This window comes from Drosophila willistoni, assembly GCF_018902025.1.
Source record: "Drosophila willistoni isolate 14030-0811.24 chromosome 2R unlocalized genomic scaffold, UCI_dwil_1.1 Seg167, whole genome shotgun sequence".
NCBI classification, from domain to species: domain Eukaryota; kingdom Metazoa; phylum Arthropoda; class Insecta; order Diptera; family Drosophilidae; genus Drosophila; species Drosophila willistoni.
Window position 1 is genome coordinate 2,604,160 of NW_025814050.1, and position 22,613 is coordinate 2,626,772.

A 22,613-nucleotide genomic window follows, 5' to 3' on the forward strand; every position below is an offset into this window, starting at 1 on the left:
CACAAATATATAAGTACTTACATATGAAATTATTAATTAAGAACCCTGCTTTCGACGTTCCAATGGCCCAAATCTCATTGTGAGATATACAATGCCTGTAGTACGATATCTGCTCGGTTTTTGTGTAAATTTCTGTTCAACAACTCTTCAAAATTTCTCAATTCATAGGCTTTTATGATAAGTCTTCATTATAATGCATAGTGGGAATCATATAAATTAGAATAATTAACTTTTGAACTATGATATCTATTTTAAGTGTTTTCTTTCTTGAATATCGTTTAAACTAAAATCTAACGCATTACATTTACATAAATTCATTTACATGGCATGTGCCTGGTGGCCGCCTCCGGCGCGGTCATGGCGTTTATGCGAAAAGTTTAATCAACAAACTAAATCGCTTACAAACGCGAAATGTAACTAATTTACTTTTGCGGGAAAAAGTTTACACCATTTGCGCATCATAATGATAAAAGTTGAATGTCCCTCCAGCCATATGAAGGTGGCAAAGGTGGGAGGGGAAAAAAGGCTAGCAAAAGCGGGACAAATGGATGAACGAATGAATGAGGGGTGATGCGGGTGGGTCTCAATAAATAATTACAAACCACATTCTGCAATTGATTGTTTGCAGTAAAATTGATGAGCCAAAAATTGGCAGTACTAATTAAAATTGGTTGCTGGTTAAAATGTTCGTGGAGAAGAGCAACATGCAATATCCATTCACATAAAAGCACAAAAAGAAATATTTATAATATTCCACAAAAGAAAAATCCCAACGAAATATGTTCAAATGAGAGGGCACAGAAGGGGCCAGAGGAGACAGTGCAGTACTTGAAGGGAAACATTTCAATACGCATACGCTCGAGGAGTTTGCATGTTAATTAAATAGAAAGCTTTTGCTCTTAGTGATGATAAAAGAGGCCAAACTTATGCAGAACATGTTTAAATTAGATATAATCGATGACAGTATTAGATACCGTCGTTACCATTGAATAAACGTTTCTTCAACGCTACTTTTTAAGCATTTTCGAATACTTTTAGGTTTCAAAATTATTTTTTAAATATTTCTAAAAAAGTATTGCAAACTTCAATTGAAATATGTCTGCATAATACAAATAAAAGAAATCAAAAAAGTTGTACAAACAAAAAAATATATTTCAAGTAAATGAGAAATATATTAACTTTGTAGAGAAATTATATACATAGGACCTACAACGGTCCAGGATCATCATTAAAATAGTCTAATAAATGGCAGATATGTGTTTTTAAAAACTAACAGACTATGAATTATCCAAGTATTGTATATGAATCAAAAAAGAGGCCAAATCAAATAAAAGTTTATATACTTCCTATAAATTTATCTCACAAAATTGAACAAATTGGACTACTTATCAACGATATTGACTTTAAAAAATTAAAGTATGTATACACGAACGCATCACTAAGTGTAGCATCCTTTTCAGTTGCTGATGATGATGATGATGATGATGCATTTTCCACTCGAAACTTGAGTCAAGAAGTCGACTCGAGAGTTGAGTTGGGGGCCATTCATATCAATTTGTTTGGCCTACGCATTGAATTGCGGCTTGTGGATAAGGCTAAGCCATGGCCCATGGCTGTATGTGTATATGAATGCGAACGCATCGGTGAAGATAGCAAAAGCAATAGCAATCCATACACGTACGCTCTTTGGCCCTCCTTCAGCTAACTTCAAGTGCTACTCAAAATTTGCAGCATTCATTTATGCAAATGAAGTGCCTTTTATGGAATAAACAGAGACGAGAAAATGGCAATGAGAATGAGATAAAAGACCGCAACACAAGAGAGGCAGCAATATGTAGGATAAATACATGCAACAGAAAAAGAAAAAATTCCAAAACTCACTCACCAACTAAGACAAGTAATAAACGAAATTTGTGCAGATTATTCACTTCCTTTGGCAACAATTAAACAATTTACGTAAATTTTCAAAAGCTCCAACATTTTGCCAACTAATTACGAAAACTGACGACTGGGTGAAGGATTTAGATGGCTACGGAAAGGGGTTGGAAAAGCGGATGTGATGAGACTTTGCAGTTCATTTGCACTGATGAACCTGAATACTTTGTATTACCTTACAAAGACGAGCAACCAAATTGAGAGTTGAATCTCCTGGCTCGAATGGCGATAACCAAATAATTTAATTATCCCTCGAAATCGGATTATGTGGAGAGAAGACAAAAGCAAAAGCAGTTCGAGCAAGCTAAAACCGTACTTACTAAGGTAAGAGATGAACATTTTACAACTAGAAATTGACTTTATGTATTGTTAGATATGAATAATAGGAAAAAACTTCTTGAGTTTTCAGTACTTTCAGTGTATGTAGGTAGAGAAGGCATCAAAGGAAAGAATTTGTGGACTATCTCATAAGTTTTATCTATACTGTTAATACCAATTCACATCAACAAATTCTACTGCATTGTAGAACAAGAGTGGATCCCTTCATGAAATGTGCTTCAACCTTTCAATAATTATCAATATGTATTCTCATCTTGGTCTTTCATTTAACAATTTTGCTAAGCTCTCTGATGACGCACGTGAAAAGCAACAGAAATATGAATTCGCAATTGAAAATGAGTAAAATGGGGAAAAACTATGAGCGTAATATTCAAAATTGAACACGTACTGGCAACGTGATGCCAACTGACATCTGCCTACTACTAGTTGTATATTTCGACAGCTTTCATGTGAAGGAATGTTGTTCCTTAGACCACACACACAAACATACACCCACATACTCAAACACAAATGTTTGTATATACTAAATGTGTGCAGAAACAAACTTGTATGACAGATGCATTTTTTGTGTTGGTTTTTTGTATGCCGCAACTTGTTTTTATTAATCATACAGTTTGTAGTACTTTCTGGGACATTAAATATTAAAAGCCATAAGGCGAAAAACAAATATATGTACATATGGTGTGGATTATGATGAGACTCAAATGGGCCAAGTTTAGTTTTAGCCAAATCCAGAGATGGCATCAACAATAAATTGTATTTAAAATGAAACACAGTCACTGTCACAGAGGGAGACCCAGTAAGGCAGGCGATAGACACGGTGGCGTCTTCTTCATTCCGAACACGTGCAAATTCATTCTGATCTTTGACATGACAGTGCGGGGAGACATAGACAGCCAAATGACGACGAGGATGGAAGTGGATGGAAAGGTGAAATAGGGGGACTCACTAGGCAGGAGGCGGAAGGCAGAAGGCAGGACATGAATGTTTGCCTTTTGACGTTTACAAATTACCCACAGCTGGCGAGCAAAATACCAAAGCAATGTGTGTGGGTGTGTGTGTGTGTGTGTGGGTGCTATATTAAACGTACATATGTTTGAAGTCCTTTCCTGTACTCTCATCCTGATCCCAAAATATAACAAGTACACATAGCACTTACATATGTCAGTGTTTTGAATGGATGCCCGCAGTTAGTTTATATTTTTTACATGAATTATTCATTTCGGCTTTGTCTCATCAAATTGAGCGACCTCGTTTATCTCTGTCTCTTTCACACCCCCGACATTACCTTCGCCTTTCTCCATCTTTCTTCCTCTTATTCTTCTGTGCACACAACAAACAAATTTCCACAGGCCAACAAAACATTTGTTATTTCAATTATTTAAATGTAATTTTCACAAATTGCACTTTTCAACTTGAAAATGTGTATTTTAGCCCTGGGAACAAAAATTTACTTACATTTACATATAACTTACTTACAATTTAAATTCATGTAATAGATAGTAATAATCGATTATTTAATACACGAAAAATGTTCTTAAGTAAAAACTGTTTTTCAGCTCAATTGCCCAAATGGTTTCGATTTTAATTAAATTAAATAGAAGATTTTGTTATTATCTGGGATCCAGAAAAAGGCAAAAGTAGAGCAAAATAAACTATTTTTTGGTAAATTTGTAATGAAAGCATTTTTTTTACATATTGTATAACTCACAATATTTTAGATAATCTTGATCTTGAACTTGTATCTTGAACTGATATTTATACACTTCTCTTGTATTATAAAATTACACTACATAGATTAAATATATAATTAAGAGCACTTAAAATATGATAAGATGAAATGATGATGGATACTTTAAAAAAAAATCTCGATAACCAAACAATTACTAAGCTCCTTTAAAAACATAATTTAAAAATTAATAATTAATTTAAAAAGTCCAAAAACTAACTGACTAAGAACATGACCTAAATGGGACTTTGCCCATAAAGAGATAAGGTAAGGAGAATATAGTACGCATAGAAATACCTCTATCTCCACATTAAAATCTGAAAGCAAGTTTGGTTTCTTTGTTGCAACCTATTTAAACTAAAGCCGTCTATACAGACAGCCAAGTATACACTTGGAGCACAAAAAAGTCGCTTCAGGATACTCAGACGGTAAAGTTAAGAACTTAGGAACAATAAAAATAAGTGGTCTAATACAAGATGGTGTAGGACAAGGGTGGGCACGTAGTGGCTCTTTTGGCTCCCGTGGCTCTTTACCGGCAGAGGCTGGGCAGAGAAAAAGGTCACTTTTGCGAGTCGACGCACACAAAAATTTGTGTGCTCGAGTTTTATGACGGGTCATAAAACGACCTTTTTTGGGTCGAGCGAGCGATCGTCATCGAACTTGTAGGCAGAGGGACGGACAAGTACCGAATTTTACGGGGAGGGGGAAAAAGGGTCGAGATCTCGAGCTCGCAACTTTTAGGCAGAGAGACGGACAAGTCCCGAATTTTACGGGGAGGGGGAAAAAGGAACGCGATCTCGAGCACTCATCAAAACAACCCTTATTTTTTACTTGTCCCTACAAGTTGCGAGCTCGAGATCGCGACCCTTTTCCCCCTCCCCGTAAAATTCGGTACTTGTCCGTCCCTCTGCCTAAAAGTTGCGAGCTCGAGATCTCGACCCTTTTTCCCCCTCCCCGTAAAATTCGGGACTTGTCCGTCCCTCTGCCTACAAGTTCGATGACGATCGCTCGCTCGACCCAAAAAAGGTCGTTTATGACCCGTCATAAAACTCGAGACACACAAATTTTTGTGTGCGTCGAGACCAAAAAATAACCTTTTTCTCTGCCCAGCCTCTGCTGCTGATGCTCTGGCTCCCAAGTTAAATTTTCGTGCCCACCCTTGGTGTAGGATGTGATGTACAGTGGAGAGTAAGATGTCCATATATGTGACAAAGCCTCCCTGTATAATATTTGAGAACATCCCTATATGGGATTGTTACATACATATTATAGACCTCAATGATTTTCTACCAATCTGCTAAAATATTTTGGTACCGTAGATATACGAAAAGCAGAGAATCAAGAATAAGTATAATGAAATGTAAAACAGACTGGAAAAGCCGCCACCCATATTTCTACTTGGTTAATGTAGATTTGTTTGTCCTTAATTATAAATGACTAAACCCTGCTCGAATGTTTCAATGTAATAAATTAGGAAAACAATTACAACACCTCAAAGAGGCACATTAGTGGTTGTTGGGTTCTTGCTGCTTACTTCGCAAGTTCTCAAATTATTCCAGGTCCTTGCTCAGGTAATATATTATACACTATATATGTATGTATGTATTTTTATATGCCTCCAAAGGAGCCAACTAATTACGCGCCTCCTTAGGAAATTAAATGCATTTGGCCTTGTCAACGTGCAACACGCTGAAACCTCTGTTTCTCGTTGCCTTTTGCCAATTTGAGCGCATACTTCAACGGCTGGTCTGAGCACATAATTGCCACTTGGCACTTGCCACTTGGTCCCCTTGAGGTCTTCATGTTTCTTTGCTACTCTTTATAGAACATGAATAAAAATAAAAAAACAACAGATGAAAACCCACAAAAAGTCTTGACTTGCAATTAAAACATATTTCACAAAGACTAAATGACTTTCACCATGGCCTGAAATGGTTGCTGACTGGTGGTACTGACTGCTCCAGCAACTTGGTGTTTTCTTGGCAAATTATAATTCTTTTGATAGATACAGGCGATTTCCAGGACTTCTCAATAGATTTGAAGAAATTTTTAATTTCAAGAAACCAACAAACAGGCTGGAAATGGGTTTTGTATTGAAATTAAATAAGGACGATTTCAGACTTTCATAAGTTAAGTTAGTTTAAATTACATTACATGATGGAAATACTGCCATTAGATTAATAGGGATCTATAAAATCTACACGCATATAAACGCATTCCAGTTGTATGTTTCAAAATACTTATAATTAAATAATGGAAATATTTTTCTGGAGAATCACAAAATATTTGCTTCTTTTTTCCAAGCGTCTTGAAACTGCAAAATTACTATCTTATATTAAGCACACCATTTCCATACATACACACTACATCTGCTTCCATATCCTTGTCATCTCGTTGCCAAAGATGAAACCCCAAGTGCTGAGCATACACAATAAACCCCAGGCCTAAATAACCTGCAATGCACACCGCCAGATGACACATCATACGAATGAACTAAGTGCATTTCCCCCCAAGCACTGGGGTCTGGGTGAGAGGACGCAAGACCATTGTTTGCCCAAGGTGCATGGGAAAGTGTAAGGTCCGTGTTGCTACTGCTGCTGTTGCCACTGTGTGGCACTTGGCACGTTCGTCGCCTCCTTTGTGCCGCTTAGATTTTGCTGTTTGGAAACATACAAGTGGAGTGGCCACTTGAAGACAACTTTGTTCACAGCCGCTTTCCCTCGCCCACATCGTTCGCACGGTTCATCTTAGGCTGCTCCGTCTACGTTCGGTTTCATTGTCCTTAGGCATTTCGAGCCACCTTAACTCAAAAATAACAAAAGATGCCTCCTCGAACTCTATAATCGCGCCTCTCTAGCATCCTTCAAGTGCTTCAAGAATTTGCATTTCCACAATGACAAAGAAAAGTAAATAAATTTGTAAATTTATTAAGACTAGAAATTAATTGGTTTCCCCTTGTAATTAATTTTGTAATTCACGATGCGAAACAAAGCCAAAGCAGATGTCCTAGCTCCACTTCATTCTTTTTTTCTCCTCTTGGTCTTTCCACCACCCACATGTCTCATTTAACTAATGCATTAATAAAATGTCAATTTTATAGCCGGAAGAATAGCAAAATTAATAACGTTGAGTGTCATGCCCAATAAACGACCAATATCTGACAAGAAGAAAAACTGATGACCAATCGTTTCAATCCAATTTGAAATCCATTTCAGCAATAATTTTCATTTTCTTTTAATGGGTTTACCATATTGATAATAGAGTATGCTCTTATTATGGTGCAATCCCCTTGGCTTAGCTAATCGATTTAAAAGTCATTCAATATTAATAAATATATAGTTAATATCATTTTTATGCAATGTTTTCAGTATGTTGAATGTGAACCTTAAACATTGCCGATTTAAAAGAAAAAATGTTAGGATGACTTTTTATGTCTTTTTACGAAAATTAGAAAACTTTTAGTCAATTACTAACCGATGTCTATAAGTTATATCTCATTTCTTTGCATAGCTTTTATTTTCGTCTAATTCTATAATCGACTACTCTAGAAGCATATTACAATTACCCATGTATATTCTGTTGCATACTTTTCTGGGCAATTTCGAACGAATATCTTTAATTACTTTGTAGAAAAGCGTTCTTTTCAAAAAAAAAATTTGTATTTTAGTTTTTGAAATAAATGTTTGTGTACTTAATTAGCCAACAGGTATCTTTTCTGATACATTCTTAAGCAGCCGACTCCTTTTGGAGAAATCTGTCTGTATGAACGCCGAAATCTCTGAGACTGAAAAGCTTAAGTCACCAAATTCGGTTTGCTGCGTTGCATTTTTTTTATACCCTTCCAGAGGATATTATCAAATTTGGTCAGATTTATACATTCAGACATATACATTCAAATTATATACATTCTTAATAAGCTTGAGAAGCTGAGTCGATGTCCGTTTGTCTGTGCGTCCGTTCGATGGTCCACACTATTCTTATTTGTTGCAAATATATGTCTTTATCAAGGCACATTCTGTGTATGAACCAAATGCAAGTAATTAGAAAGGTACAAGAACATCTCTGTCATTTAAATATAAATTTTCCCTTTATCCTTATCAGCTAATGGCGTCCTGCACACCTACAAATAAAAACGAAAAAGCGGGAGTTTAAGGTGGCAAATAAACGCAATAGAAATATTAATGCGGACACCTTATCAAAAATGGCAGCAATCAGCACGCTCAGTTAACACCTCATTATATGTGTGGTTCCCATCGTATACGGTTGAATGGAAGGGGGGGTGCCACCCAACCCAAGGCCATACATTAATCGTGCCAAAGTGCCGGACACCAGCAGCAACAGCAGGAGGAAAAACATTTCGTCTTTTTTCGGGGGAGCAAATGAACTTAGGCTAAAAGCCTCCACAGTCAAAGCCAAGTGGCGTGTCAATTGGCCGTTAACATGGACTTGGACTCACTTCTGTTCGACACCGATAAATAAAAGGAGACGGATTAAAGGATAGCCATGTCTCATGGACATGGCCAGCACCTTATCTCGAGGGAGGGTTGTCAAGCTGAGAAGTGAACTCCGCCTTTGTAGTCCTTCAATATTGTATGCCCTCCGATCATGTGAATAATATTATGAGACTAATGAAGTGTATGGAATTTTAAATTACTTAAAATCCTTAAGAAATTGATAGTTTTGCCTCGATACACCCTTCTTGCTACGCTTATGTCTTTGCCGTGGTTGATTTCATATTTCTTTAAGGGCTCTGAAAAGATTGTGTTTTCTGTTTTCCCAAAAGAAAAAAAAATGGTGATAAATAGAGAATTTTTAATTAAAAAATTAAATGCGGCAACACTTTGAAAATTTGTAAGAAAATTGCTCATTAAAAGTTTTCACCTGAGGAGACGACAACGCCGAGACTCAAAGAAAATCTCGACACTAATTTTCTTTTCATGTAATTATGTGCAGCAAGCAGGAGAAACCGAAAAAAGAGAAAAAAAGAATCTTTCTCTTGGTGTTTCATGCAATTGTTTTTGCCTTTTTTCGTGTATACTTTTTGTTGAAGGTTGTTCAGGAAGTTTTGTGAAACGAAAAAAAGGCTAAAATAAAGAGCAGGAACATCGACACACAAAAAAAGGGGGGAAATTCTGGTTGCCTTATATGACAAATTCTTGCTTTTATTTTATTTTATTTTATCCATTTACCCCATGAAAATAGAAGTTATATTATATTGTATATACTATATATGTACATACATATATAAATACACATATTTTATAAGCTTTTTTTTTCTTTGGCAAGGCATTTTCATTTGGCATTCGTTTTGCATATTCTCAACTTCTTTTTCCTTAGTGCCAAACTGAAAAATTGATTTGCCTTACTTACGTTGGTTCGCTCTTCGGGCAAAAGAGAATTGTGTATTCCTTTTCCCCTAGAGTCCAGCAGATGCAATTTCTTACATACGTCAGAGCTCAATATTGCAAAAATAATGTACACAAATTGAACTTATAAATAAATCAAATCAAAATATCTAGTTGCATATAATGTGTATGTGTATATGTATGTAAATTTTACATACGTGTGTGTGAATAGATGTAAAATAGAGTAGGTACATAAGACGTCGCGCCGACTTCGGAATACCATGCATCAAGTAAAACAATTATTTGTAAGTCTTTAAGACCAAATTGAGCCCATTCCCATCATTTAGCATATACTTAATGGGAAGCTTTCTTATGCCTATTAGTTACATTTTGGTGAGTTTAATATACCATTTCACTCTTTAGATTGCATGGCATAAATAGGGAACACTCTCAGCTTTTCTCTGGCATATTGAGTTTAAAAATTGAGTTACATTTTATACATATATTGTCCCATTTGCAATCGTTTTCAAATATGCATACAAAAACTTTGTCCCAGCTGAGTTTTGCAATTGGAAAAAGGACAATAATAATATTTAGGTACACAAATGATATTGAGCATGCAATTTTTATGTATGTATTTGCTCACACACATTTGTAGAATTGTTCAAGAAATGCTTTTCAATTTCAATTTGTATACGAATTCTTTTCAAATTTTGCAAATCAGTTTGACTTGAACTCAATTGATTTATAATATTTTGTTTTCAGCCAGCATGGCGTATACTTTATATTTTTCTAATTTAAGACCAATATTTATGTATATATGTACATAAGGTTCATTTGAGTTGCCGAAATTGACAGAATAATTGAAAGAAACTTATCAAATATCTTATTGATACATCTAATTATACTAGTCGAAGCCTCTAAATTTAAGTATAAGCCTATGGAATGGCTAATACATTAAATACAATTGTTGGTTAAATGCCTTTTAAATTGTAATTTTAATTCAAAGTAGCTTAAATTCAATTGAAATAATTTTCGCATTTCCTTTGCCTAACAGGGCGTATAATTGATTTCACTTCCGCGAATTTCCTACCCGAAAAACGGAACAACAAGGCGAAGCATACATACATAAATCCTTCCAACAAATACAATTGTTGTTCAACTTGAAATTATACGATAAAGATCACATGCCTCTCTACAAATAAATTAAACTACAATAAACATAAAAGTGTAGAAACGAAACCAAAACCAGACCAAAAGAATAGAATGCCTCGAAACGAAATTCGAAGTCAATGTGAGGCAAGGGGACAAGGTAAGAGTATAGAATCCAATGAAACCCGTGTCCGTGGAACTCCCGGTGATTAATTATCTACATGAAAGCGTGCAATTTACAGTTTACCTTTAAGCCCCTGTAACGCCCCCTCAACTGTACCCGCCCACCAGCTCGCCTTCTCCCTCGCTCTTATGCTGTGTATCGTATTTATAGAGTGTTTAGTTCGCCTTGTAGCCGATTTGTGCGCGGATAAACTTGGAAAAGTTACAGCGCAACTGATTTCCATAGCGCGCACTTTATCTAAATTAAAATCAAAAACTCCAACAGAGTTGGGCATTTCATTCAACAAGCTCAAATGGTTGGCAAATCGAAACTCGGCCATGAGTTTACTCCTCGCTTCCATTTATGAAAGGTATTTAGGCACTTTTGAATTCATACAGAACACCATGATGTTGGAGTTGAACTCGAAAAGAATAAATTTTGATGCGAAACCAAGTATGTTCCTTTGCGATCTGAAAAATCGGAATGTTTTCTTTTGGAAAATTTAAAACGACTCAATTAGTTTGGATATATGAAATTTGTTTCATAATAAAATTAAAGAGAAATATTCTGTCGTTCAGTTTTCCATTTTCATTTTACAATTTTTTATGGCAGTTCAATTAACAAGATAACCGAATCTGCTGCATCCCATAGGAAATATTCGCTATTCGCACGGTTCAAACTACCATGAGCTTATGAATTTGTGAGCTGAATTGACTAGAAAGATGATGTCACAGTATTTCTCTAATCTCGTTCGCCATTAGTCCTTGTTTTATAATGCGTGTGTCACTACTGGGAGTCAGCGACAAATGTCGCTTCGAGTCGTCCCTTTCCGTCCATGAGCCATCATTCCAGGCGCTCCTTCTTAACTTGCTTTCTGGTTGTCATTGTCTGCAGGTAAATGGTGTGTATTTCAATTTAGCTGCAAATAAATTGCCGACAATAAAGCAAAAAAAGAAAATGGGGAAAAATGCGAGAAAGAGAGAGTGGAGGAAAATGTGTAATTTGTTTGGGTCGTTTGTTCGTTGCGTCATATCTGCCAGAATGTATCTTAAAATAAAAGAATGCGAATGTCTGCGGCTGAGCGATGAGAATCTTATTTTAATTTTGATTAGGTTGCTCCCTCAAATAGAAAAGATCTCTGTTAGTTACATTTACAAATTGCCATACTCAAAATTGAGTTGTATGCACAAGGATATACCCGCCTAGGTAACAACAACCCACGAACTATATTCTCCTTAGGCATGTACATACATACATATGTATGTTAAGTCGAAGCTTTTAACATTTGATTGACACATGAATGGCTCTCTTTGCTTTAGTCAGGCCTACACTCTGGACCAAATTGCCGGGCACTTAGCAATGTATTAACACCAAGAAGCATTTTAGCAGAACATCAAGATAAAATTGTTGCCATTTCTAAACCGAAATGTCTTGGCAAATACCATAAAATGTGAGCGATGTGTTGAGAGATTAGTTTGCAAACGAGTGATGGGCAAACAATCTGCAAAATAGGAAGATTGTATAAATTAGGCTTTAAATATTATAAATCTTAACATAAAGGCTTTTAACTGTCTCTCTCCTGCTTCTCAAATAATAGAATATCTTTAAAACACATTACCCGAAGAAGAGATATCGCATGATGGGGTCATTTCCTAGCCAAAATGGGTTTCTGCAACAAACAACACACACACACTTTAATATTATGAGGCTTATACAATGGTCGACCTGTGGGCCATTAACGAAAAATGAAATCAAGTCCATAGATGACTGTAGCATCTACATATACATGTACATAAGCTGGAGACGCTTATTAAAACGACACTTCAGTTGCCGTCTCCGTTTTTTGCCAGGATGCGACAACAACGTGGTACACATCCTAAGGCTCTGGCGCTCAAGCAAAAAGGTAATTTAGATTTTCTAAGCCCAGACCCAAGACCCAGTTGACATGGAGGTTAAATAGATTAAGGATATCGCTTTCAACTAAGTGCCGGGGTTATGCACCTGCTGCTACTACTCTACCTCTTATCCACCACCACACCCAAGTGAAACTGAAAGTAATTGCCAAATATTGAGACAGCCAGAGCACTACAACCGGGTGGCCCATAGAAAAGCTGGGAGAGTCGGCCGCGTGCCCACTTCCTTTTCCTGTTTGCTGGGCCTCTGAACAGCAAATTGAATTATTAATGTTGTTGTCATTGGGTTTTCAAGGTGGAAGCGTCGAAAGTTTGCCGCGAACTTTACCTGCTCATTTCAGGCCACAAAAATAGAATTCTGTTTGTCCAGGGTCCACAATTAAGTTGTCAGTCATCGTCAACGTCAACGCGTTGTCAAATTGGGCTTGCTGCCCTGATGACTTTCGATTTCAATGAGTTTCTTGTTAGCAGTTAGGGTTAACTATGCGCCTAACAATAAGTGAGTTTTCATGATTTCAAATGAAAGTAATATATAAATGCATATAGAGTCTTAAGACTTTTAACCAATATGTTTCTATTAAGTAGCACAAAATGACTTTATGAAAATTGATTTTTAAATATTTCTTAGAATTGAAATGGATCCTGTAGTCGTAGCAATCCTTTTGTTCAAAAATATTGGAAGACTTAGAATTTGTTTCGTTAATTACTCAAGTTTAGAAAATTAAATGATATTGAGGGAATTGTCAACTCAAATTTAAAACAACTTTACGTCTTCTAGCTCAGTTACCTTTTCAAAATTCATGAGTAAGCAAAAGCATTTTTCGTAAAATACAAAATTTTAAAAGTAAAAAACAGAAAGTTTCAGTTTGAATGATGGCCGATTGTACCAATATATTCAAATGTCGCAAGCTGGCTATGATTGTTCGGCAAACTGCACCAAATCAATAAGAAGAAACTATCCCATGGAGTCCAATCCCTTGAAAATGCTTCATAAAATAAAAGGTTTTTAATACTTTCAACCATAAATCTTTCGAGGCAGAATGCTCTCCCATGTGGGTGACATCGGAGGAGTAAGGGCTAAATCAAAAGTGTCTGTTCGGTGTCAGTTTAATTGCAAAACGTAAATTGGATGCTGTCATTTGCTACGTTTTCATTTGTTCGAAACGCAAGAGCCACACTAGCAGCAGGCCAGGGCGAAAAGACATGGCGAACTGAGGCAGCCTGGCCATGGGCAGGGCGGGGCAGCCTTACATTGACTTTTGCTGGTTGTGCTGCTGGCAGACATTTCTGGCAGCACAAAATGCAAACGTTGCTGAAAATCAGAGCGAGTTCTTGTTAATTGGACTCATTTTACGAAAACGTTGCAACTTGTGTGTGTTTTCCAATTGGCATTTCTGACAGGCGAACTAGGAAAACTGATTTCAAAATACACAAGAATGTGCACACATACATATGTGCATCCTATATGGTTGAAGAAAATATAAATTAACTTTTTTGGTTTGAGATGTATTTAAAAACTGCATTTGGCAGATGTTATAGAAAATTGACATTTTAGATCTCTACTTGTCAGTTGAATATTATTTTGTACAATAAATTCTTAGCAAATGTAAATAAATCCTTAAATGGTTTTACTTTCAGACTCATTCTCGTTATGTTGCTCCTTGACGGTGGATCGTCCGGTGTAAATCTGCTTTAAGGTAACCCAATCGTAGATATTATCTTGGGCATAGTGCAAACGTGTGTACAGACTATGTAAACTCCTACGTATAAGTGTGTAGTGTGGCGTCTCTTCAAAGCCCAGGGACCTACAATAGCCCAGGTAAAGTGCAAATTCTTCCGGAAAACCCTTACAAAGTTCCTCCAATGTGATTGAACTCTTCTTTTCGGTGAGGGCCTCATACTTTTGCTTTTTAGGTGATGCTGTCAGGCCTTGCCATGGCAAGTTTCCACGTAGAAAATACATAAAAACATAGCCCAAGGCTTCCATGTCATCACGACGGGATTGTTCTCCACCGCGTAGGGCATTGATTGAAGCATAACGAGCTGTTCCTGTCAAGCGACCGCCGCTCTTGTAGCTAATGTGAGTTTTTTTCGTTTCATCGAAATACCTCTTGGCCAATCCGAAATCGATAAGATACACGAGATCGCTGTTTACGTCTTCGCCCATCAGAAAATTATCCGGCTTAATGTCGCGATGAATGAACTTGGCGCTGTGAAGATGTTCCACGCGTTCAATCATCTGGGTTGCCAGCAAGAGCACTGTCTTTAGTGAGAATCGGCGAGAGCAAAAGTTAAACAGCTCCTCCAACGATGGACCCAGCAGCTCCATCACCATCACATTGTATCCCGAAATGGAAGCGAATTGATAGATTCGTGGTATTCCCTTGGCATAACTTAAATGGCGGTACAACTTATACTCAAAATGCAATTGGGGATAGGGGCATCCTTTACTCTCCATCTTGATGGCCACACGCTGCGATGTGACTTTGTTCTCGGCCATGAAGATGTCACCAAAAGAACCGGCACCGAGTTTGGTCACTACACGATAACCACCAACTATAAATCTCGAATCTTTGTCGTTGGCCACGTCACCCATTTTCGCTTCTTGGTTTTTTTATCTTTGCAATTGCAATTAGTGAAATCAACTATAACGCACTGCTTTTTGTTATCGTCTTAAAGTTATCGATAGAGACAAATCACACTAAAACGTTTTGCAGCACTGACTTCCTTGCGCTCGACTTGCCCAGGAAGTTCGACTGATTTGAAAACAAAAGAACAAATACAAACAACAATTTAAAATATATGAGAAATATTATTGATTGTAAATGAATAATGCTGCTTACAATATTTTACAGGCAGTCAATATCTTTGCAACACTTTTAATTTTTATACTGTCAAGTTAGCGTCGCATGGTCAGTGTATAATTGAAACGTTATGGTATTGATAAAGTGCATAAATCTAAAATAAAAATGTAACGGACAGCCGTTAAAGTAATTGATTCTTGCTATTCAGTTTTGTAACATCATTTATGACTCATTTTAAAAGCTTTTTTAGCAACGTTTTTTAATTAATTTGCAGTCACGTTTTTCATCATCCATTTGAACAATCAAAAGTTTTGGCACAAAGGTGTAGCCAATATTTCTTTTGTAACGCTTTGAAATATTAGGGTAAAGACAGTTTCCAATTTTTATCCCAAAAGTTTATCGTTTTCTTTTGTCTCTCCCCTTACTTTGCTTTTTTCTTTGTTTTGTTTGTTGGCAAAGTCTTCAATTCGATTGACACATTAATAAATGTTGCACAATGTTAGTGACAGTTTTTTCTTTTCCCTCAAACGTCTTCGGAATAGAGTGTTAAGTGCATTGAAAAGTTTTACTCCTTTTCCTACTTGCTTCCTTTTTTTTTTTTTGCCAAAATTTTCTTTTTTTTTGTTTCGATAGTTTTTGTTTTTATAAAGCGTTTTGTGCATTTCTTCCACGCATGGTCATCATTGGGGCAGGACAGCAGCTGCTGGCAGCAAACAAACTCACCCACAACTTAAATTGAATGCCCAGGACTTTGGCAAGTTTCGCCTGCGATTCGCCTCCAAGCTGTCGCTGGCTGTCCTTGCCGTCGTCGTCGTCGTCGTCCCCATCGTCGTCAGTGCCGTATCCTATTCCTCGTTGATGTTGCTGAAGGTGTTCATGCGTGCCAAGAAATCAATAGAAAAAGTTTGAAATTACAAAATTGGAAAGAAAACAAATAGTGGGGCGTACGAAAAATAAACAAACAAACAAACAAAACGACCAACGAACTAACGCACGAACAATCTCCAAGCCCAGTGCCAGAGCCCAGACTGCCTCCCCCATCCTAAGGCAAACAAATCCTCTGACTCTGACAAATGTTGAAAAGTTTAACTGCAACTTTTTTTCTCGTTATTTTTATTTTCTACTCCATATGCAATGTGACTCTAAAGACACAAGTTGGAGTAGGAATACAAATAGGAGTGTATAGCAAAACTACTTGGCCCAGGGATTAGATGAAACAACTCTTTCTCTAGGAAACAAATGTAGAATTTTGAAGCCATAATCAGCAACAATCTAATGGAAACGATGGGTTTTTAAAAACCTTAAATAAATTCGTTTAAAACCAAAACGAAGTTTTGCAATCATTTGTTAACAAACCAGAAATGGCTTGAAAGAATAAACGAAATTATTTTTACACTGTTTAAGAATGGAATAAAAGTTCAATAGATGTGGCTACTTGATAGATTTCATTCTTAAAGGGACTACGTTTACGGTGGTTATATATGGATTCGATTGATGTAAACAATATATAAACCTTAAGGACTCACTTAAGGGTTTGATTATTTTATTGGATTTCAAAACAAATTATTACGAAATGTTTTCTCTTTAATATTATTCAGAAGCATTCAATACATTCTCGCCTCGAGGATAACATTAATGTCACTTTTGGTGGTCATTGCTGATGTCACATCTGTCTCCGGGGCGTCGCGACACTGTGTTTGCTCATAAATTATGCCCTCCCCTCGCCATCCAATCGCGATGGTATTTAACACTGGGACATCAGGCATCATTGTTGCAGGCGAAACGCTCGAACCTACCAATATATAGACACATCCTAGGACCACCCATCAAGTGATGCTGTGATTTATTTCCGTCGAGTGCAGCGAAATGCCCAATAATAAAAACAAAAAACGAACGTACGAAAGGAAATCAAAACAGAAGGAAATTTTGGAATCTATCGCGTGTAAAGTGAGTGATTTATAGGCCATTTATTGGCTTTAAAAATGTTGTAATTTTTAGCAGTAAGCTAACAATTCACACCGAGAACTATGGTGTCCATGGAAGGATTTGCCATTTTTTTTTTTGCTCTCTCATGGTTGGTCATCATTCGAACGAAAAGCTATTTAAACGAACCGTTTTCTTTTTTTTTGTAGTTGTTTTTGTTTTCCTGTGAAAATGTCCTGTTAATTTCCCCAAGGCATTGCCGTGTTGCCTGCATAACTAAAAACATGTGACCATAGCAGGACCATCGAGGGACCTGTATTGCCACAGGCACGACAAGTGCGTGGGTGTGTAACCGTAAAATTTTATTTCTGTATATGCCGAGAAAGGCAAACATTACCCGAAAGCGGAGTTTTCTCTCTACACTTTTAATTTCGTCTACAATTTACTTTTACCAATTTAAACTTAGATTCTCATGGATCAGCGAGCCCGGATTGATGGGCTCCATTTGACGCATGCCACTCTTGTCCACAACGTATACATCGAAATTTCTTAAATTGATGATCAGACGTTTTTGAATTTCAATCACAGACTTTTTCAATATTTCATATGCCTCCTGTTGAGTTAGTTGCTGATGCCAATACCGTTGCAAAATGCTGCCACAAAAGATACTACCCCAGCCATGGCCAGCATGATTAATCGACTGGGAAGCTCCATATGAATCAATGTAATGCAAGTCGGGACCCTCAGATTCATCGTAACCGGCCAAAAGCATAGCCACCTGATATCTAGTGTTGGTTCTCAGATAATCTGCCAGATTCTTACGCGTAAAGTGGGCAGCTGCTTTGGGACTTAAGTGATAACCATTCGAAATTTTATAGAGATGCAAGTTTTTCGATATATAATCGGAGAATTGTATCGTATCACCGCCATCGCCCACAGTGGCCATCATCGAGAAATCCGATAGACGATGAATTTTCGATTGATCTAAAACATAGCATCACAATTAATCCTGTACATTCTTTTTGTGAACTTACCATCTTTCATGAAAATCAACGACTTGGCCTGCATAGTGTCTGAAGCGAGCATGACAAAATCACGCCCTTTGATCCCTAAAATTGTTTCCATTGCCATGATAGATAAAAAATTGTTATATTTAGTGGAAAAAACTACGTGTTTTTTGAAAGAAAATGTTTAGTTAACTGAACATTTTGAAACCTCAATAATTTTGAAACAAAACAAAAAATCACTTGAATTAAAATTTAAGTTACGCTTTCATAATCTCTACAACAATTTGTTTGGAACGGCGCACATGTTAGAGGAATTTTGATTTTTTTTTCAAAACTTTTCATTATGTAGTATATGTACTTTTAGTAAGTCATATCTTCCACATCAAACACAAAAATAAAAACAAAAAACACAAAAGTACATTTTCTTGGATATTCCCTGCCCATATCAGAGGAATGGAAGAGAGCGGATTGAACGCTGATAGAGATGACCATATACCGGAAATCCACAGTCTGCCCATCTATCCAAAGCCATTGGCTACTCGTGATGTCAGCCATAAGGTCGATGAGAATGGTTTTAGTATAACTGAAAAGGCTGCCCTGCGTAATGCCTGGAGGTTCGTAGAGCCCTTTGTGCGACGCTATGGCAAGGATAACTTCTATACGTGAGCTACATTGGTTAAATGTATGTAAATTTGGGTTTCTAATTGTTTTTCAACAGTTTTCTGACCACCAACGATCATCTGATCAATGTATTTCGATATTATAATACCATCCAATTGGGTAAACTTCATTCTCATGCCTTGACCATGATGAAATTGCTGACCAGGCTGATACAAAATATTGACAATAATATTGAATTTCGTCTGGCACTAGAGGAGAATCTGCCACGACATATGAAAGCCGGAGTCGAGAAGCATTACATGAGAGTAAATTAACCTTTTCATATAGTATATACAATGTTTTCTTAAGCAAATTTTCATGCAGATGTTGGCCAATGCCATCAAGGACTATCTACTAGCCTGTCCGCAGTTGTGTAATCACAACTCACCCACTCTAACAAGGGCTATGGAGCGTCTGGTGACCATTGTCGGTGAGCATGCGCACACTGAAGAGGTTCGTAAGCGTGCCATGTCTTTTGCCTATATGAGCTGGCAGAGAGGATCGGAAGTAGGGGATATGTACAATACGAAAAGAAGTACAGTATTCCTCACCCCCGACAAATAGTTCGTGATACTTAGATTCTACATATGTATGTATATTAATATAACTGTATTAAAAACCGCAGTGATTTATTACGAAAAACAAGATTCAATTTAATCTTACAGCCGATGTTAATATATTTAGCAGATATTTTTAAATGCTAAAATATCAATATTCCCATTAAATTTTATGGTAAGTGCTGTATGTATTTTTTCAAGGATTAGTTGACATGGCAGGCTTAAGCAAAAACTGAGGGTGTGGTGACTGGGTGGCATAACATGGTCATGGTTGGCTGCATTCATGTATTAGCATATGTGGCCTCCACTTGTTCATCAACCTACATCTCTCGATCTCTGTTTGAGCAACAATAGATACACTGTGTAGAAGCCGGGCAATAGTAAGGGATGGGGTTAGGGGTAGAGATACAGGCAGAACATGAAACGTCAACTGTTGCGAATCGGAAGCAGAAAAGCCAACATGTCTCTATTTCCCATTTCAACAAGCATTCAGTCTGTCTGTCCATCTGTCAGTCAGTCAGTCACTCAGTCAGTTGGTTGACAGCAAAACTCATAAAAATGAGCACAGCTTGCAACAAAAAAAGCAAAAAGGAAATAAAACAGGGAAAAAATGCACTCACATTCAGTCCCTGCATTGCATTGTTCCGTTAGTTTAGCTGGGGATTGAGCTATAGAATTGGCTTTGGGCTGAGGCTGGCAATAGATGTGGAAGTGGACATAGAGTAGGTTGAGGAGCTTGTCAAATGATGATGCCTAGAGTGGCCGTCAGCGATTTTTGTTTGCGTTGCCATTGCTAATTGGCCGCACATGACAAACTATTGCCAATAGACTAGACCAGATGAAGCGGGCCCAGGTTGTTTCGGTCATCGCAGGCGGCAGAAGTGAATGAGTTGTACCCTTGACTCTTTTACCTACAAATTGAAATATAATTCTTAATCCGCCATCTTTCGCTGATGTTGCTTTGCTTATCCCCCGCAGATTTACAGTTTTCATACCTTGAGTGGCAAAAAGTGGCTGGCCAAAATCGCTTTACCTTTGACTGGAATGGGCGGATGTTGCCTCAGCCCTTGCGGCTACTGCTTTTGCTGCTGCTGCTGCTGCTGCTGTTGGTGGTTGGCTTGCCAGATGAAAATGCATAATTAAACAGCAGTTGAAGGGGCGAGAGGAAAAAATGAAATAAAAACGAGGATAACGCAGCTGAGGCCAAACACGTTGACGTCAGGAGCCGGAGCCGCATAAATTCGCATTCACCGCATCATAATGTCCGCAAATCCTGGACCTTTGCAATTTTAATAAGCACTCGAAAATGAAAAGGAGTCAAGTCAAGTCGACTGTCGTGTTAGGACCAGTTCGCTCTCTCTCCTACATCCTCCATCTTCCAGTTTCTGTCCTGTGGCCTGTGTGTCCCGGGTCTTTAAGGAATTTTAATGGGCTTTGGGCACACAGAAACAGGACCAGTATATAGCAGACTGGTTCCAGTTGCCGCAGTTTACCTTTTGCATATTTTATATCTGAATTTTAATGAAAATTAAATCGAAATGCTACAACACCTGAGCCGAGTTGAGGTTGGGCTACTTGCTACGCACTTGCGATTTATATTTAATCCTTTTTGGCTAGCAGATGTCCTGTTCTGTCCTGTGCTGCCTGCCTGCATATAGAAATGCCTCTTGTTCGAGTCGAGAAAGAGGGTTCGAGAGTTGGAGAGTGTATTGCAGTGAGCAAAGGAGGAGGAAGAGGAAGTTAACTGCTGCCAAATGCCCACGAGCAGCAAATAAACCATGACCCAAGCTCTGATTGATGACTTTGACTTTTGGCCATAATTTATCATAGATATAGCCCTGATGTTCTTGTTGCCATTTCTCCTGTTGTTTGGCGTGAAAAACAGCGGCAGTAGCAGCGGCTACAGTGAGTCAAAATCTTACAAAATGGTCTGAAACACTCCACAACTTCTGTAAACTAAACTTTACAAAGTTATAGGAAAAGAATGTGTATTAAATAATTGTTGCTTATACTTAGTAATGTCATTTCTAAGGCATTTCAATTTACGGGACTCACAGACCACTGTAAGTAACAACTACAACAACAATCAACAGATGACGCTCATTTCGTTGAAAAATGTGCAGAAAAGTGTCATAAAAGCACACAGAGATAGAGAGACATGAACAGACGCCGATGCCGTATCGTGCCTTGGGCAAACTAATTGCAACAAATAATAAAAACTAATAGGCTGTCGAAAAAGCAAGAGAAAGCTAAAATCTACAGCCGCCAAACCATCGCTACAACCCCCACCAGATACCGCTCCACCCATCCTTCAAATGAAAAATGACAACGAAAATGGCAAGAAAAACTGCAAGGCAATGGCAAAGGATCATCATCATGAATCATCATCAGAGTCGTCACACACAAACAGTTAGACAGTCGTCGTCGTCCTCGTCATCATCGCTGTTGTAGTCGTCTTCTTCTCCATGTGGAAAGTTAATGTCCTGTCAAGAAGTCGCTGCCTCGTTGCGCCCTTAAACGTCACAAATTGCTCGGCAAGAGTGGGCGGGACCTGGGAGCTATGGTGGCAGCTTACAAAAGCATTATCTGCTTTGCCCTTCTAGTTCAAGACAAAAAGTTGAATGTATGTAGGTACATATGTACATGAGTATATGTAGTTGATGTACATAGAAACATACATACAAACATACATACACAGGTGAAGGGCAAACGAAGTCAAACTGCGCGTTGATTTCTGACACTCACATGTCAAGAGAAAGTTATGCGAACTTTGTATAAAAAACTTACTAAGGCCAATAATAGCTTTATATTTGGTAAGAAATTTCCAAATGAATTTTAACATATTTCTTAATTGAAGTGAAGGTTGCTAATATCAAACCGAACCGGACCACTTTTTTTCTGTAAGTAATAACAAAACCCCATTTAGGTTTTTCAAAGTTATCTCGTTCTTTAATTTGTATACCCTTGCAAAAAGGGTATATTAATTTTGGTCAGAAGTGTGCAACGTATAGAAGGAAGCATCTCCGAACATATAAAGTATATATATTCTTGATCAGCACCACGATAGCTCAAATACGCAAACTTCT

The 22,613-nt window shown here is 37.5% G+C and overlaps 3 protein-coding genes across 3 annotated transcripts; 1 reads left to right on the forward strand and 2 right to left on the reverse strand.

Moving 5' to 3' along the window:
* Window positions 1–14,072: 14,072 nt before the first annotated feature.
* LOC6644118 (casein kinase I) lies at window positions 14,073–15,332 on the reverse strand. Its single transcript, XM_002066539.4, has one exon. It carries the CDS (start codon window positions 15,170–15,172, stop codon window positions 14,195–14,197), a length of 978 nt encoding a protein of 325 aa, XP_002066575.1. The 5' UTR covers window positions 15,173–15,332; the 3' UTR covers window positions 14,073–14,194.
* A 2,316-nt stretch (window positions 15,333–17,648) lies between these two features.
* LOC6644119 (probable proteasome subunit beta type-2) lies at window positions 17,649–18,509 on the reverse strand. Its single transcript, XM_002066540.3, has 2 exons — window positions 18,338–18,509; window positions 17,649–18,287 (listed from the first exon to the last, which is right to left on the reverse strand). Exons 1-2 carry the CDS (start codon window positions 18,432–18,434, stop codon window positions 17,752–17,754), a joined length of 633 nt encoding a protein of 210 aa, XP_002066576.1. The 5' UTR covers window positions 18,435–18,509; the 3' UTR covers window positions 17,649–17,751.
* Window positions 18,510–18,630: 121 nt separating this feature from the next.
* LOC6644120 lies at window positions 18,631–19,612 on the forward strand. Its single transcript, XM_002066541.3, has 3 exons — window positions 18,631–18,972; window positions 19,029–19,236; window positions 19,295–19,612. Exons 1-3 carry the CDS (start codon window positions 18,764–18,766, stop codon window positions 19,532–19,534), a joined length of 657 nt encoding a protein of 218 aa, XP_002066577.1. The 5' UTR covers window positions 18,631–18,763; the 3' UTR covers window positions 19,535–19,612.
* The last annotated feature ends 3,001 nt before the right edge of the window (window positions 19,613–22,613 follow it).

Excerpts from the sequence above, each read along its gene's own strand:
- LOC6644120 (XM_002066541.3), top strand. The coding sequence starts at position 18,764 with ATGGAAGAGAGCGGATTGAACGCTGATAGAGATGACCATATACCGGAA. Across the intron at positions 18,973-19,028 it reads GGCAAGGATAACTTCTATAC|TTTTCTGACCACCAACGATC; the intron begins GTGAGCTACATT and ends GTTTTTCAACAG. Across the intron at positions 19,237-19,294 it reads TCGAGAAGCATTACATGAGA|ATGTTGGCCAATGCCATCAA; the intron begins GTAAATTAACCT and ends ATTTTCATGCAG.
- LOC6644118 (XM_002066539.4), bottom strand. The coding sequence starts at position 15,172 with ATGGGTGACGTGGCCAACGACAAAGATTCGAGATTTATAGTTGGTGGT.
- LOC6644119 (XM_002066540.3), bottom strand. The coding sequence starts at position 18,434 with ATGGCAATGGAAACAATTTTAGGGATCAAAGGGCGTGATTTTGTCATG. Across the intron at positions 18,288-18,337 it reads GTTGATTTTCATGAAAGATG|ATCAATCGAAAATTCATCGT; the intron begins GTAAGTTCACAA and ends GCTATGTTTTAG.